General features: G+C 37.0%; 1 protein-coding gene across 1 annotated transcript in view; it reads right to left on the bottom strand.

Annotated features, from left to right (window-relative positions):
* Nucleotides 1-17,119, bottom strand: part of LOC120537070 (glutamate receptor ionotropic, NMDA 2B-like) — a 544,803-nt gene that overhangs the window by 71,444 nt on the left and 456,240 nt on the right. Inside the window, exons 10-12 of the mRNA XM_039765704.1 lie at nt 9,258-9,418; nt 4,734-4,921; nt 2,900-3,138 (exon numbers count right to left, since the gene is read on the bottom strand). Of these exons, the coding sequence (XP_039621638.1) occupies nt 2,900-3,138; nt 4,734-4,921; nt 9,258-9,418 (588 nt within the window). The remainder of the gene's footprint in view (nt 1-2,899; nt 3,139-4,733; nt 4,922-9,257; nt 9,419-17,119) is intronic.

Below are 17,119 nucleotides of genomic sequence, written 5' to 3'. Positions count from 1 at the left end.
GCTAGTCAAGCCTGTTGTAGTACTTCTTGAGGCCTCCCCTGCTTCCATTATGTTCTTGTGGCAGGAATTACAAAATCCGTGTTCTTGTAGTAAGAACCAGCTAAGCTGTAAAAGGATTACAGTGAAACATGAAGAGTCATGATTTACCTAAACTTTTAAATATAATTTTACAAGTATTTTTAACATGCTGTATACAGTAGGTTTTAGTAATAATAACTGCATGTATTTCTTTTTGGTGTCTCACTCTTGGCTCGCCCTTTTTCTTTTGTTGCCTCAACCCAACCATTCCACCCTTTTTTATTTGTTAATTATACAGGGTGGGCCATAAGTTTCTATACATAGGAAAATAAACATTTTTTTATGAAAAACCATTTTTATTTATATAATATGCCCTATATGACTGCCATTGTTTTGAAAGCACATTTCAATACATGTCTGCCACTGCTGATGAACCTGTATTAGCACAGCTGGAGTGATGCTTGTAATGGCGTTGGTTCCCTAAGATGATTTATGTTTTGTATCTTTTCCTGATACACCATGGCCTTCAAATGCCCACAAGCAGTGGCGGACATGTAATCGAGGAGGAAGGACCTAGTTCCATACTGAATCATAGCCCTCAAGTGCTGCAGCTTTTAGAGATGCAGTCACCTAAGAGAAATCTAAAACCCTTATCTATTACTGCACTTTGCACAGGCATTTTTGAGCTTGACTTTATTTTGCTCATGGCTCTTCTTAAAGAGCTTGTCTCCCTGAGACTGTATGTGTTTTATAGTAATTTCCGATTTTTAATGTTTCTTCTGTTTTGCTTTTGTATTCATAATTAACCTCCTTTCAGCACATTGTTATTTGATTATAGTTGGACTTTGATCTTTTCTTTCAGATTCTTGACTTTAGTGTTGTTTCTCATTACAGATTTTTTGAGTAGAATTTCCTTCTTTATTTCTATCTATTTTCCCATTTTCTCATTGGTGTCAGTTATGACTTTCAGGTAATTGCTTTGTCTTTTCATGCCCTTAGGTCTTTCCCTGCACCTGTTTTCTGCTTTTTAATTGTTGAGCTATAAATATATTATTTAGTTATATTTGCTAATATTATGATAATTAATCAACATCATTAAAAATGTTAGTTCTTTGAAATTTTCCTCTGAACTAATTATTGGTAATTGTTATTTAGTTTAATGATTAGATTTGCAAATGAATTATTGAACAATAAATTATTGATTTAATTCCTTAATAAATTACCCTATGTTATAATGTATTACAGTATTTGTTCCCTTTTTAGTGGAAATAATCCACAACGATTTTCTCTGAAATTTTGCCCTATGGGTCCCCCATAGCTGCATCCTGTTAACTGGACTTATCTGAAAAAAAAACAAAAAAACACAGGCCTACAACACCAGAGAGGCTTGCATTTTGAGTTTGGAAGTTTTGCAATTTGGACATTGTATGGATTAACAAATTTGATTGCAAAGCTACAGCTTGTGGAAATTTACAATTCTAATATGGATTTGTGTTTCTAGCAGGCCTGTATAATTCTTGATTTGGAGATACTTGGAAAATACTACTGAAAGACTTTCTATCTAAGGTTAGAAGATGTCTTGGTGAGTTGTATCCTTTCTTTACTTGAGTTTGTCTTGCTCGTTACCTCATTTTCAAATTAACTCTGGACTTTATTAAACCTGTCACATTTTTAAATATACATTGACTCCACAAAAACATTTTCTCGATTTTGCTTTTGTTAATTTCCGAGTGATATTGTGCATTTTAGTTTTTGGTGTTCATTGAATGATATGTGCTCTATTCACTGATCTTGTAAATACAAATACAAATCCTTTTTCATTCAATATCTCTGTTTTTGCAGATATTAATGGAAATATCTCCATTGAATCAAACGTTAAGTGTAATTTTTGTAAACAGCACCCTAATTTAAAGAAACATGGACTAAGCAAATGTGATTATGAGAATTAGTTGTAAGAGAGGTGACTCGCATTTGTGTCCATTTGCTCTGAAGCTCTGAAACTGACAACCTAGAAGAGCATCCCGGAAACCCAGTTGTCTCTGCCTACCTGCTTATCAGGCATCACAATGGCTGCCTTTTCTAAACAGTTCAGCAAGGAAGGGGTGCTGTCTGCTGACCATGGATATATTAGAGTCATTTTGTTTCTTATAGCTTTACAGAAGCAAATTATTAAGACCATTATTAAACCAGACTTTAATCTAGAAGCTGACCCTTTGTCCCGTTTCTTTTTTTACATCCTATTGATATGGGGATGGTGTTATATAATTTATGTATAGTCATTCTTCAGAATGTCCTATGTAGATCTTACATTATACATACAGAAGCATCAGTACAAATAGGACACCAGTAGACTTGCTGCCTCCGAACCTGGCAACCAGGGTTCAAATCTCTGCTGTTGTGGCCCGATGGCACAGAACCCCAGCATACGGTTAAGAGTATTTTATTCACTGTTCTTGTTACCTTATGACTTTGTGAACAATGTAGAAAAGAATGTTGGTGGTAAGTTCTTATGCTATAAAATTCATATTAACTTAATATTATCTTACAGAATAAATCTTAATCTTAAATTAATATTATGAGTATAGAAGAGAATGTAGAGTGAATATAAGTAACTTAAGTTTAAAATCAGGCCAGTGAATGTATGTAACAGTCAGGTAAAAAGCAGCACATAAGTGATTATGCATAGAGGTCTAACCCAACAGTGGAAATCAGAAGTCTTTTTTTATTGAGCAGTTCATCAATGTCTAATGGCAGAATTTATGTTTTTGTGTGTAATCTCATTGTGTTAGTAGGATAAGGCAGCATAAACTCCTGCCATCAAGCCAACCAGAAGAAATCTGCTGCAAAATCATGACAGTAGTACTGTTACAAAGTATCCTACCCTGCTGATTGAGAAGACAATGCCGGGCTTCCCAGAGCAGACTCCCATGAAGCAGTGGCGGAACTGCCAGTAGAAGAGATGCTCGCAGATGAAAGTGATGAGACTGAGTGCCATGGCTGCTCCCAGCATGTAGAAAACTCCCGCCATATTGTCAATGTCCAGCTGGCTGCTCATCACCTCATTTTTCTCATTGTGGCAGATTCCTGTCAGCCAGAGAGATTCCAATTCCTCCATTTCCCCTGAGATAGACAGAACAAATGAAGAAGGGTAAATTTCAAAATATTGTACACTCACATCCGCAACATTCCTTCTTCTTGCTAAATGGCTGTGGCTCATTTAATCAGCCTAAAGTAACTGAATGCACCCTGACAAACTGTGGCATGATATTGTATTATACTGTAAAAATTTTGAAAATCATTAAGAACATTGATCTTTTTTAAAATTAGTCAAAAGGAACTGCTGGTATAGGTGTGCAAACCTATATGCATAAATATGTAGTCAGGTATTTGACCATACTGTATGTGTATGCTGTGTGTACATTTCTGTTTCAAGTAATGTGGACAAAGGAAGTTTATTTAAGTCAAATTTGTTAGGAAAAAGAAACGTAAAGATGACCTTTTCAGAAACATATAATTGATGTCTTCTTCCAGGTCACCAGGTTATAAGTTATTCAAATGTTATTGTTTCGATCATGTCATGCATGCATTTACAAACCTCTATTTACTAGATATGCCTTACTTCCCTTTTCCTTTGCGCTTCCTGTTGCCTTTCTTTCTTGAACATTCCAGCCTGGGACATACACTGCCAATCAGTTGCCTTTGTTCATCAGATATTCCCACCCTCTTGTGGATGCCAGACGACATTACACCTGGGCCGGATGGACAGATGTCTTACTTCTTTATAAATAGAGACATGGCCCCTACAGTATGTCAGTGTGTTTTTGCATAGTCATTGGCTATTGAGAAGATGGGTTCTGTAAGAAGAGTAATTAAATAGCTTGATGTTTGTGGCCAAAAAAATGCCCCAGCACTGCCTCATGACACATCGTGGTGGAATGAGACAGTCGAAAGTGTTCCAGGGCTACTAATCAAGGCAAGGATACAGATCACTAGTCATAATAGCCTCTGATTTCACCATCGTTGTGTTTTCGGCTTCTGCTTCCCATCAGAGTACAGAGTCAATGTTGTAATGCAGTTGGCTTTCCTGCTCAGTTTATTCAGGATTCTGTCATTCCCAGCAAATCATACTGTAGAAGAGTAAACTGGTTGCTATGGACTAGCAGACCATCCTCAGCAGCTTCTCACACACTAAAGACCCAGAGTCTTTCCGGATAGTGGGTGTGTGTTATTCATGTAATCCAGTCTACTGTTCAGATGGACCCCCATAAATTGATACAGTACGTCTAAACCATACCTGAAGATGACTGACCCAAAAAGTTCTTTGTTGACTCCTTTGGCTTGTAATTATTCAATTCCAGGTTGAATTTCAGGTGACTTATTGCTTTATATATTTGTATTTAATTAAAACAAAACCTCATGTTAGTGTTTAGATGAGAGGAACATTGAGAGTAACATGTTGTAGCGTTAGCCTAGTGCACTTGCATAATCCAAACAGGGGCTGGAGGTGGTGAGCAAGTTCAGAGGTATGCAGAGACTTCATTAAATGTAATTCTTCTTGGGATGTAAAAGTATATTGATTAAGTGTAGCAAAGTTTGTATGCTGTGTATTGTACAATGAAACTGAGGGGCTTCTGATATAGCATGACACCTGTTTTTTAGTTGTACAGTATTTGATATTGTTTCAAGAACAACTGGAACAATTTCCCCATTCTTACCATCACCAAACAGCTGTAGTATAGCGAGGTCCACTGGTCGCTTCCAGCCAGAGTCCTTTTGAATGGCAATGCCATAACCAGTAGACGCAAACACTTTCCCACTCCCAATAGTCACTAGTTTGCAACCCTCATCTCTTCCTGCCATGTAATTAAGCACAGCAGCATCATAGATAAAGGCATCCAGTTTCCTGCATTAAAAAAGACATAAAGAAACACAAGTAAATGGAGTGAGACAGTGACATTAATACTGATATAGATACATTTTATCTTAAAACCAACAAATACTTGCATCCTGGGTTGTCTGCGGCCTTGTGACAAATTCTGGTGGGAGAGGCACCAGCACCTTAAGACTCTTAACTGGACAGATGGATTAGAAAATAGATAAATCTACATCTGCAAGCTAAGTTGTGAATCATTTGATGAGCTCAGAAGAGATGGATTTACTGAATATCTCTATCCTAAAACGTGAATATTTTGAGCAGCAACAGTGATTATTCCTACAAGAAACTGCAGGATTGTGAAAGCAGATCATTGTTTGGTTTGGTTTTTTTTTTTGGCCAATATTTGAATGCCTCTCTCTCCTTATTTGTAATTTAATAACATTCGTCCCTGAAGGTCACATTAGATTAAAATTTTGCGTGCGACAATTTGTTTATTTCCATCTCAGGCTGACATGACTCTATCCATAACAGAAATGAAGGTTCAAAGTCAAAGATGATTTCAGTTTCAACTGATATATGTTTTTTGTATGATGTAAGCACACGTTGCATTTACTTGTAGTGTTGCCACATAGGGGGTTTGCATTGTTGTGTAGTACTAGCTAGTTGTGTAAGCCCGTTCTGTAAAAAGCCCAGGCTCCTAGAAACTATTGAAATCGTCAGAAAAAAAACTGAAATGCAGAGTCGGTGGTTTCATTTATGGACATGCTCGCCCCCCTTGTCTATAGGCGGCTAAATGAGTTTCTCTCTTGTTTGTCTTTCTTCGGCGGTTTCACTTTGGCAACGGAATCACTTTCTTTCACCTTCATGATGTACCCTTGGCCTTCTTTCTTCTTCCAACTTGTTAACGCCTTGCCGGCTCTTTCAGCTTCATGCTGTAGCCTCGCACTTCCAGGCCAGACAGACAGACACACACACTTCCATGCGTAGACGTTTATATATAAGATGTCCTGTTTGGTGATTGTTAAATGTTAGTAACAACACTGGTAGCTCAGATACCTAGTTTGTAAATATGGGGTCTGTGTCTTTAAACAGGTTTTCATGAATGCGAGGGATTTGTGAGGTTCATAGTTTTAGGCATTGTACATATAAAACCAAAAGAAAAGGATGAGGGGGGACTTTTTGACCTTTCCCTTTTCCACCAACTTCATCTTCAGATGCACTCAAAAACCCTTTATGAACTGGATGTTCGAAGCAGATGAGGATTTTGCATGGTCATCGTATATAGGGACAGTGGTGTGTACTTTTTTTCCCATTCCTGTTGCCAATTACACTTTGTGAAGAGGTGTGCCTCAGAAGATCATTCACCTTCTGGACTCTGGCGGTAGGACTGTGTTCATTATCCATTTTCCAGCACACAGTTTACAAAGGGGGATTATTCCACCACATCTTTCCTTCTGTTAACTGTTGTATACATTTCAGGATCTATACTCATTGCTTACAGTAAAGAATTTTTCAGGACTGTAAATATCATCAGGGGGTTTGTTTGTGACATTCATTTTATATTTTTGTCATTACCTTTCTTTGCTGTATTTTTAAATAGCACATTTGTTGCTTAATATATTTAATTTATTTAGACATTTTTCTGGTGCTTGTTGTTAATAATTGGGAGTTGGGATGGAAAATATTGTAGGGCTTAGGTGTTGGCCTGATTCCAATCATCCATCATTTTACAGATGTAGCAGCTTCATCGCTACACAAATCAGCACCATTCCAGAAGTTGGGGTTCACCATACTTTGCAGATGGAATGATTCAATGGTGTCATAAAGCTTCTACTATCACCAACATGGGCCAAGAGAGGTGCTTGAACTATTTTGCTCAAACAGGCTGAAGAAAACACCATATTAGCCTAGAGCAAGGAACACATTGCGCTGATCCTCTACTTTTCATTTTTCCAAATCATCATACTGTAGGTAGTGCTCTTGAATCACTCCAGAATAAAACATGTGAAAAATGGCACAGTAAAACAGGGCACCTCTTCACACAGATGGTGGTCAGTGTTTCAAAGAAACAACCCAGTCATATTGTTAAAAAAAAAACACATTGTCATTTCTTAATTGACTGATTCTGATAGCTATTGGCAGTCCAAGTAAACCAGATGGGATGAACTGCCTCCAGCTTTTTAAAAGCTACATATTGTTTTTTGGATACATAATTTTAAACATTCTGACAGGACGCCATAATGATGCCAGAAAGACATACATACTGTAACATATTTCTGATACCTCAAAATATACAGTCAGATATTTGAAGGTAGCTTGAGGCAGAATGTACAAGATATACTGAAACAGACTTATGTTTAGAGGTTTCAGATGTTTTTCTGATTTTTTGAAGTCTACTAAAATTTGCTGTAAATTAACACTAGACATGTATAGCATAGGGCCTCTTTTTTACTTTCTTGGATACAAAATACAGAGAAAGTATTGTAATCATCCAAAGATTCAATGTTGAGATTTTGATGAATCTCAACATTTCAGACCTCCCTGACTTTCTCATACACAAAGTATAGGTAAAGTATTGCAATCCTCCAAAAATTTCATTTCGAGATTATGATGAATCTTGATGTTATAGACCTCCATGAATCCGAAAATACCATTTCTGGAATTATATCTGTGTGTCTGTTTGTGTGTATGCAAAAACGATAACTTGAGTACACGTTCACTTACAGTAGGTCAACCAATTTGGCATACATCTTTTGGGCTATTTCCATTAGCTGGAAGTGGTACTTTACCTTTTATTCATGCAGCTGCAGAATCCTATTTATTCAACTTTACTTTTATAATAGGTGTTCAATATATTATTAATTTGATTTGATTTGTTGCTAATGGTTCTTTAATGTGCATAATCTAAAAATATAATCATTGTCTTCAAATATCCATCCCCATATCTGAGTATACAGAACGTCTAAGGGAGACCTCTCCCGATTTTCTTATAAAGGATTGATTCTCATTTTCTCTCTTTGCAAATCTAAAATATTCTCCCCAATGGATAGGTCTTTCACGAGGATTCCTTTCCTGCTCCCATGATGCAAAGATGTGCTGCCAAGTCGATCAACAAAACTTAGTTGTCTCAGTGTGTAAACATGTGCATTTAATGGTGGACTGACTAACTCCTGCCAAGAGTTGGTTTCCTGTCCTGTCCCCATAGCTCCATCTTCCCACAACTCAGTTTGCACATATTGCATGGCGTTCAACATTTTTTTTTTTAAATTAAATTTAACTTTGAATTTTACATGAAGTATATAGTATTTATAAAACAGCACTGTTACAGAACAATTTTAAATTGCCCACCAATCAATATTCTCAATATTGTCTATTAAAATTTGTAACTGCAAATAATAAAGTCTAAGGTGTTTTCATGTAGGACACACGTTAAAGACAGAACGCAAACAGTATTAATACTCCACCTATGAGTCAGATTGTCAACGTCATGGCACGAGCAAGTAAACCTGTGTGTGAACCTTCTCTGGCCTCCCAGTAGCCCCCCTTCAGCAACCTTACCATGGACCTCGCACAATGCTCACTACCTCCCAGAATCTAATAATTAATATCAAAAAATAACTTTATGTTAGTAAATGCATATTTTACCAATGAAAATGGTTAATGGTGGAATTCATAATAGTGGGAGTATCCATTTTTTTCAAATATTTCCTAATATAATAAATAGTTTGTTTTAACTTAGCTTGGATTTTAAATATATTATCTTAATGCTTTGGACAGGAATTTCATCAGGGATCAGTTCCTGGCAGGTCCCCATTTCTTGAATAATAATAAATTAATTATTATTATGTATGTCAATGGCTATCTTTTTTTCTTTCTTTCTTTCTTTCTTTTCAACCTTCTAGCAAGGAGGTATTGTAACATTCATTAAATTTAGGGGCACAATTGCTTTAACTTCTCCCACAATAACAAAAAAAAAAAAATCTTATCTCATAAAATTGATTTTCTTTTGTTTCATTTCTTGAACACAAGGACTACATGTATACGATAATATAGTGCACTACCTCCCAGAATCTAATAATTAATATCAAAAAATAACTTTATGTTAATAAATGCATATTTTAAATTTAAAATTGGTAAGCAATAAAGCAGACAAACAGAAAATAATTTATTGTTGCTACAAAATAGCAGTAAGTAACATGAGAGCCCACAAGTCCCTGGCTCAAATTTGATTTCGATAAGTGCCCCTCATTCTCACGACTTTGAAGATCAGATGTGTATAGCAAGCTGTGTGTATCAATAAAACAGCAATGCATGATTTGAATTTAACACTGCACTGAAAGAAAAGTTCAGTTGGATTTCCTACCCGGTTTTGAGGCTGTGCAATGCATCATTCACATTTCTTTGGTTGAACTTGACCATATATGAGTGCATCTCATTGTAGTTATTCCGGATGTTTCTCTCTGTGCTCCCATTTGGTACAGTCCCGAAGCGAAAAGGAGGAGAGAAGTCATTAGGTCTCTGAAACTGTAAAGTAAATCAGATGAAGCAGGCATCACTACATGAACTAGGCACATCAAAAGAAACAAGTCAATAATATACCATTTATTTAGTAAAATAAAGCTCTGTGAAATTGTCAATACCAAGTGTTAGATTGAAGTTCACCTTTCAGTTGCTGTCGTCTTTATAGAGCATTTCTCTTTTAAAGCTCTGCTTTCTCTGTGTGCTCAGCAGGGTTTCAGGCTACAGAAAACATGAGGCCATAATGCAGTGTTTTGCTTTTGATTACAAAAATAACGGTTCACCCCAGCATTACTCATTGTGTGCTCACCGAAGCATCACGGCAAACTCACAGCAACACTACTGTGATCTGAGTGCTCGAGTCCATGGAAGTGCTGCAACATTTATTACTAAGCCCTGTTTTGCCTTTGTGCAGCACTAGACATACTGCTGGCCCCACCGACCCCCTGCATTGACTTAACTAAGTCTGCTGAAATCTTAATAAATAACAAGGAAATAGGAGGGGAAAGGCAACTTGTACTTTCCTGCTCTTGTACTGCTTGTTCAATATACTTTTCTCACAATAATAATTTCCAATGGCCAGCATGGTGGTGTGGAGGATAATGCTTTCACCTTATGGATCTGGTGTCCTAGGTTTAAATCTCATGTCCAGCAGGTTAATCATGTGGAGACACATGGAATAAATCACCTAGCAGTGTGATAGGGAGTGGAACTTAAAGGACCTCCAACTTTTGACTCCATGTTATTTTGGGGAATCTAAGCAAATAGGATTGGCGAGCTTGTTGAGCTGAATGGTCCATTTTTGTCAAACTTGTTCTAATATTCTAATGTTCTCCCCATGCCTACATGGGTTTTCCACCAGGTACTCCACTTTTCCTCCCACATTCCCTCCTACAAACACACACGGTAGGCTAACTGTCAATTCTGACAGTCCTTGTGTGGGTATGTGTGTGTAAATTGGCCTTGCTATGAACTTTGTAGAACAAGCTCTTTTTCTGTGGAATGGTGGTTGCCCCCATGACTCTGAAGTGAATAAATCTGGTTTAAAAATTAGATGAGGTCAAATAAATTTCTAATAACTTTTGGAATGAAGAGTTCTCTTCATAGGATTTATACCATTTTCACATAAAATTCATCTGCATTTTTGATAACCCTCAATGGAGTGTAACCTGACATACATTGAAGCATCTCAACTAATGAAAATGGGTAATGGTGGAATTCATAATAGTGGGAGTATCCCTTTTTTTCAAATATTTCCTAATATAATAAATAGTTTGTTTTAACTTAGCTTGGATTTTAAATATATTGTCTTAATGCTTTGGACAGGAATTTCATCAGGGATCAGTTCCTGGCAGGTCCCCATTTCTTGATTAATAATAAATTAATTATTATTATGTATGTCAATGGCTATCTTTCTTTCTTTCTTTTGCTTCATGCAATCTGAGCTTTCTTTCTTTTTTAACAGACACATTAGGCACACTTCATTCAGTCATTTTCCTTACACTGCTTACATAAGGGAAATATAATTAGCTAGTTAGTTTTTGCATGTATCTGATGTGACAACTGCTTACACTGCTTGCCTGTAAATGTAAACTCATTTTAATTACTATTTGCTTACTTTTCCAACATTTTGAAAAAAAAATCTTATCTCATAAAATTGATGATCTGTTCTTTCATTTCCTGCACAGATACAAGCTACAAGTGAGCTTCATCTTAGGAATTTTAAAACCCGTTTCAGGCATCAGATACCTGCATTATGCTATAATGCATTACCTACCAGAATCTAAAACCTAATATCACAAAACAACATCATGTCAAACAATGTATATTTTAAATTTAAAATTTTGTAAACAATAAAGCAGACAAACAGTAAATAATTTACTGTTGCTACAAATAAAATTGTAAATAGCACTTGAGCCCACAAGTCCCTGGCCCATCTTTATTTTCCATAACTGGAAGAATCCTAGAGCTTCAACCTCATTTAAGTCAGTGGGTAACTGGTTTTATATATTATTTGAAAATGGAAAAAGTCAACTTCTCATTTGGAGGATCTGTTCAGAACTTTTTAAAAAACCTGGTAGGATCGAATCAATAACATTTTAGAATAAGCATTCACATTGGGGAGAAAGACTGCTTTCTCTATTTGCTACTCTCAACAGTTTTACTCTGGCTGTTGGCCTTCCTCTCTTTCTCATGGGTGGGAGTTGAATTAGTTTTGTTAAGTTTGACTTGATTGTATGGAATGTTACATGCCTTTAATAAATTCAATAAAAGATAATACAAAAAATATTTATATATTCCATAAGTGCCCTTCATTCTCATGACTTTGAAAATCAGATGTGTATAGCAAGCTGTGTGTATCCCAGAGGGGACTGGGCAGTCTAATGGTCTGGAATCCCTACAGATTTTATTTTTTTCTCCAGCCGTCTGGAGTTTTTTTTTTTTGTTTTTCTGTCCACCCTGGCCATTGGACCTTACTCTTATTCTATGTTAATTAATGTTGACTTATTTTATTTTCTTACTGTGTCTTTTATTTTTCTATTCTTCATTATGTAAAGCACTTTGAGCTACTTTTTGTATGAAAATGTAATATATAAATAAATGTTGTTGTTGTATCAATAAAACAGCGGTAAATGATTTGAATTTAACACGGAGCTGAAAGAAATGTTGAGTTGGATTTCCTACCCGGTTTTGAGGCTGTGCAATGCATCATTCACGTTTCTTTGTTTGAACTTGACCATATATGAGTGCATTTCATTGTAGTTATTCCAGATGTTTCTCTACGTGCTCCCATTTGGTACAGTCCCAAAGCTAATCTAATATCTATATAACATATTGTGTATACCACGGCTCGGATTCTAATTTGGGATTCTAAGGTGGTTCATCTTATCATGGTTGCAGCAATGCACTGTATCAGTGCATACTCCTTAACTTAACCTTAACTATATACAGTATATACAGTATATACTGTAGAAATAAAACAAACATGTCTGATTTTAATACTTTGTCAAAATCTGAGCCCTTTCTTATTTGCAATGGTGATGGACAGGTTGACAGAGGAGATTGGACAGTCTATGGACTATGCCCCCTTTCCTATGGACTATGATGTTTTGCTGATGACAATATGATCTGTAGTGAGAGGAGGGAGCAGGTCGAGGTGACCTTGGAAAGGTGGAGATATGAACTAGAGAGGAGAGGAATGAAGGTCAGTAGGAACAAGACATAATACATGTGTGTGAATGAGAGAGAGGTTAGTGGAATTGTGAGGGTGCAGGGAGTAGAGCTGGTGAAGGTTAATGAGTGTAAATACTTGGGATCAACAGTACAGAGTAATGGGGATTGTGGAAGAGAGGTGAAAAAGAGAGTGCAGGCAGGGTGGAGTGGGTAGAGAAGAGTGTCAGGAGTGATTTGTGAGAGACGGGTATCGGCAAGAGTGAAAGGGAAGGTCTACAGGACGGTAGTCAGGCCAGCTTTTTTATTTGGGTTGGAAACAGTGGCACTGACCAGAAAGCAGGAGACAGAGCTGGAGGTGGCAGAGTTAAAGATGCTAAGATTTGCATTGGTTGTGACGAGGATGGACAGGATTAGAAATGAGGACATTAGAGGGTCGGCTCAGGTTGGACGGTTTGTAGACAAACAAAGAGAGGCGAGATTGCGTTGGTTTGGACATGTGCAGAGGAGAGATGCTGGGTATATTGGGAAAAGACTGCTAATAATAGAGCTGCCAGGCAAGAGGAAAAGAGGAAGGCCTAAGAGAAGGTTTATGGATGTGGCGAGAAAGAACATGATGGTGATGGGTGTCACAGAGCAAGATGCAAAGGACAGAAAGATATGGAAAAAGAAAGACAAAAATGTCAAAACAATAAAACACAGAAGTTTAACTCCATGTTTAAATAAAGAAAACAATTGAACCAATAAGGTGACGTGTAACTATTTTGCACTCAATTGACAGGAGCAAATCAGCCCAGCTTAGGCTAGACTGTACTGGATGTGGAAGAGTCATTCATCATAAGAAACAAACATTATAGGCCAAACATGAAAGGACATCAAAGGTCAGTCAGGAATGGGACTAAAGATCATGGGCTATAGATCCATGGAAATTGATAATCAATGGCTATTCATCATTACAACTGAGATTGCTTCAATAAACCCTGTTGGGATTGATAATCATATGCTAAGTAGCATTCACACTGTACAGCCTTCATAAATAATAATGGGATCCATTATCAGTGAACATAGCATTTTAAAACTGAACATCATGTACTAAATAGTATCCAAATTACATGGCACAGATTTCTGTTACATTTTCAGTAGAAAATAAAATCACTTATCTTAAATAAATAAGCCATGTGGTTGCAGAGTTTGTCATTATACTTGCACTTAAGGAAGGAATTTGTCACTATTAAAGAGACAGACATACTGTAAGCAGTCCTTTAGTAGACAGTGAAACTACATTTCAGTTGCTTTTTTTTGCCTTTATGTTTCTTAAGAGATGGAATTCAGTTTGGGCAACCATGACAGTCCATTTTGCAAAATGTTTGCTAAAAATTATTCATTTTATTAATTTTCAGTCTGAAAAATACGATATATAACATACATGTATCTGAAACATACCATATAAAGGACGTCAGACAACTGAAAAATTAAAAATTCCACTAATTTTCTGCTCATAGAAAAATATCAGAGGATAAAGGTGGGATAAGCTGAGGAATGCAATACAGCTCAGCTTGAAAGTCCAGGGCCCTTACGTATAAGACTTGCTTAGGCTGAGAAAAGTGTGAAAGCCATTTCTTACACAAAAGTCAGGATTTACTAAACAAGAACTTGGTGTAAAAAACTGACTTAACGTTATGGAAAGATTCAAGCTTCTTTAAGTAATACACAAACTGTTTTAGTGTTGGCATTTTAGTGACTCCAAGCAACAAGACCGTGAAGTGAACAGAAAACATTTTTTATTCCATACTAGCCATCCCCTGTGGCTCGACCCAAGTATTAATGAAAAAGGACAGTGAGGAGGGCCCTGCCCGGCTCCCCACTCCTGATGTCATGCTTCCTTCTCCCCTTGGTCTGCAACCTCTGTCTCGGATTAGCGTGAATATATTGCTCTTGCAAGCGAACTATGAGTCTTAGAGCGATGAGAGAAATTGCAAAATCAACCAGAATTTTCAAGCAAATTCTAGAAAAAAAAAAGATCTAAATCTGTTAAGGAGTTTTCTCGTTTGCTATTTAAGCGGATATAAGATACACCTTGAGGCTGGTGCGTGAGTAAGGAGGGCCCCGTCCCCTTCCCCTCGACCTGCTGTGTGTCTCTCAGAGTCGCTCAAATAAATCAGTACCATAAGCGAACTGTGATACATAGCGCAATGAGAGAAGTCGCAAAATCAACCAGAAAAAAACCCAATCTAAATCTGTTAAGTACAGTTAGGTCCATAAATATTTGGACAGAGACAAAATTTTTCTAATTTTTGGTTCTGTACATTACCACAATGAATTTTAAATGAAACAATTCAGATGCAGTTGAAGTGCAGGTTTAATTCAGTGAGGTGAACAAAATGATTGCATTAACACAATCCCTTCATTTCAGGGGCTCAAAAGTAATTGGACAATTGACTCAAAGGCTATTTCATGGGCAGGTGTGGGCAAGTCCATTGTTATGTCATTGTGAATTAAGCAAATAAAAGGCCTGGAGTTGATTTGAGGTGTGGTCCTTGCATGTGGAAGATTTTGCTGTGAACAGACAACATGCGGTCAAATGAGCTCTCCATGCAGGTGAAAGAAGCCGTCCTTAAGTTGTGAAAACAGAAAAAAACGACCTGAGAAATTGCTACAATATTACGAGTGGCAAAATCTGCAGTTTGGTACATCCTGAGAAAGAAAGCAAGCACTGGTGAACTCAGCAACGCAAAAAGACCTGGATGTCAACAGAAGACAACAGTGGTGGATGATCGCAGAATCATTTCAATGGTAAAGAGAAACCCCTTCACAACAGCCAGTCAAGTGAACAACACTCTCCAAGGGGTCGGCATATCGATATCCAAGTCTACTATAAAGAGAAGACTGCATGAAAGTAAATACAGAGGGTGCACTGCAAGGTGCAAGCCACTCATAAGCCTCAATAATAGAAAGACTAGATTTGAATTTGCTAAAGAACATCTAAAAAATCCAGCACAGTTCTGGAAAAACATTCTTTGAACAGATGAAACCAAGATCAAACTCTACCAGAATGATGGCAAGAAAAAAGTATGGAGAAGGCGTGGAACAGCTCATTATCCAAAGCATACCACATCATTTGTAAAACATGGTGGAGGCAGTGTGATGGCTTGGGCGTGCATGGCTGCCAGTGGCACTGGGACACTAGTGTTTATTGATGATGTGACACAGGACAGAAGCAGCCGAATGAATTCTGAGGTGTTCAGAGACATACTGTCTGCTCAAATCCAGCTAAATGCAGTCAAATTGATTGGGCGGCGTTTCATGATACAGATGAACAATGACTCAGAATATACAGCGCCAAGCAACCCAGGAGTTTATTAAAGCAAAGAAGTGGAAAATTCTTGAATGGCCAAGTCGGTCACCTGATCTTAACCCAATTGAGCAGGCATTTCACTTGTTGAAGACTAAACTTCTGACAGAAAGGCCCACAAACAAACAGCAACTGAAAGCCGCTGCAGTAAAGGCCTGGCAGAGCATTAAAAATGTGGAAACCCAGCATCTGGTGATGTCCATGAGTTCAAGACTTCAGGCTGTCATTGCCAGCAAAGGGTTTTCAACCAAGTATTAGAAATAAACATTTTATTTATTTAATTTGTTCAATTAATTTTGAGCCCCTGAAATAAAGGGATTGTGTTAAAAAAATACTTTAGCTCCCTCACATTTTTATGCAATCTTTTTGTTCAACTTACTGAATTAAAGCTGAAAGTCTGCACTTCAACTGCATCTGAGTTGTTTCATTTAAAATTCATTATGGTCATGTACAGAACCAAAATTAGAAAAAAGTTGTCTCTGTCCAAATATTTATGGACAGAACTGTAGGTGTCTCGTGAAAAGCAGACAGACAGATATAGAGACATTGGAATTTATATATTACATATTTCAATGGCGTGTCAGTCACATTCTGATATCTGATCATCCAGCCATCCATTTTCTACATCTGATTGTTCTAAATGTGTAGAAGTAGAAGTAACCTCTCTGAACGTAAATCTGAAGAAGTGAACTAAATGGCAATTAAAGGGTATTTCTGTATCAATTGGCAGGGATTGCGTGATTTCTGAATGATGTAGACTCAAATTCAGCACACAGTTCCAAAAGAACAGCTCTAGGATGTCTAAATCAGCTAATATTACCGGCTTTCACAGGAAAGGACACAAATACCATTAGTAATATTTAAATGACAGAAAATATGTTTTAAATCTGTTTGTGCATTTTAATTGTGGCAAAATAAGCACCTTTTTATTTTAAGAAATTAGAAAATGTATCCATTATGGAACATTCAGGTGCGACTTAGTTAACCGTGATGAAAGTTGAAGTGTTTTTTATTATTTATTTGCTTTGTTAAAGAGAAAGATATCATATTTTTGTTGTTTAAATATTTAACAAAAGGGCTATGTTTGATGTGTGATGCAGATCTGCTCAAGCGGCTCTTTGAAATCGCAAGCATAAGCCGCAGCCAATTCAGTCGCTCCTTGATACTGCCGATATGTTTTTCCA

The sequence above is a fragment of the Polypterus senegalus genome, chromosome 10 (assembly GCF_016835505.1).
Source record: "Polypterus senegalus isolate Bchr_013 chromosome 10, ASM1683550v1, whole genome shotgun sequence".
NCBI lineage: Eukaryota > Metazoa > Chordata > Cladistia > Polypteriformes > Polypteridae > Polypterus > Polypterus senegalus.
The sequence above is the reverse complement of the archived record's forward strand: the minus strand, read 5'-3'. Positions and strand labels throughout refer to the sequence as shown.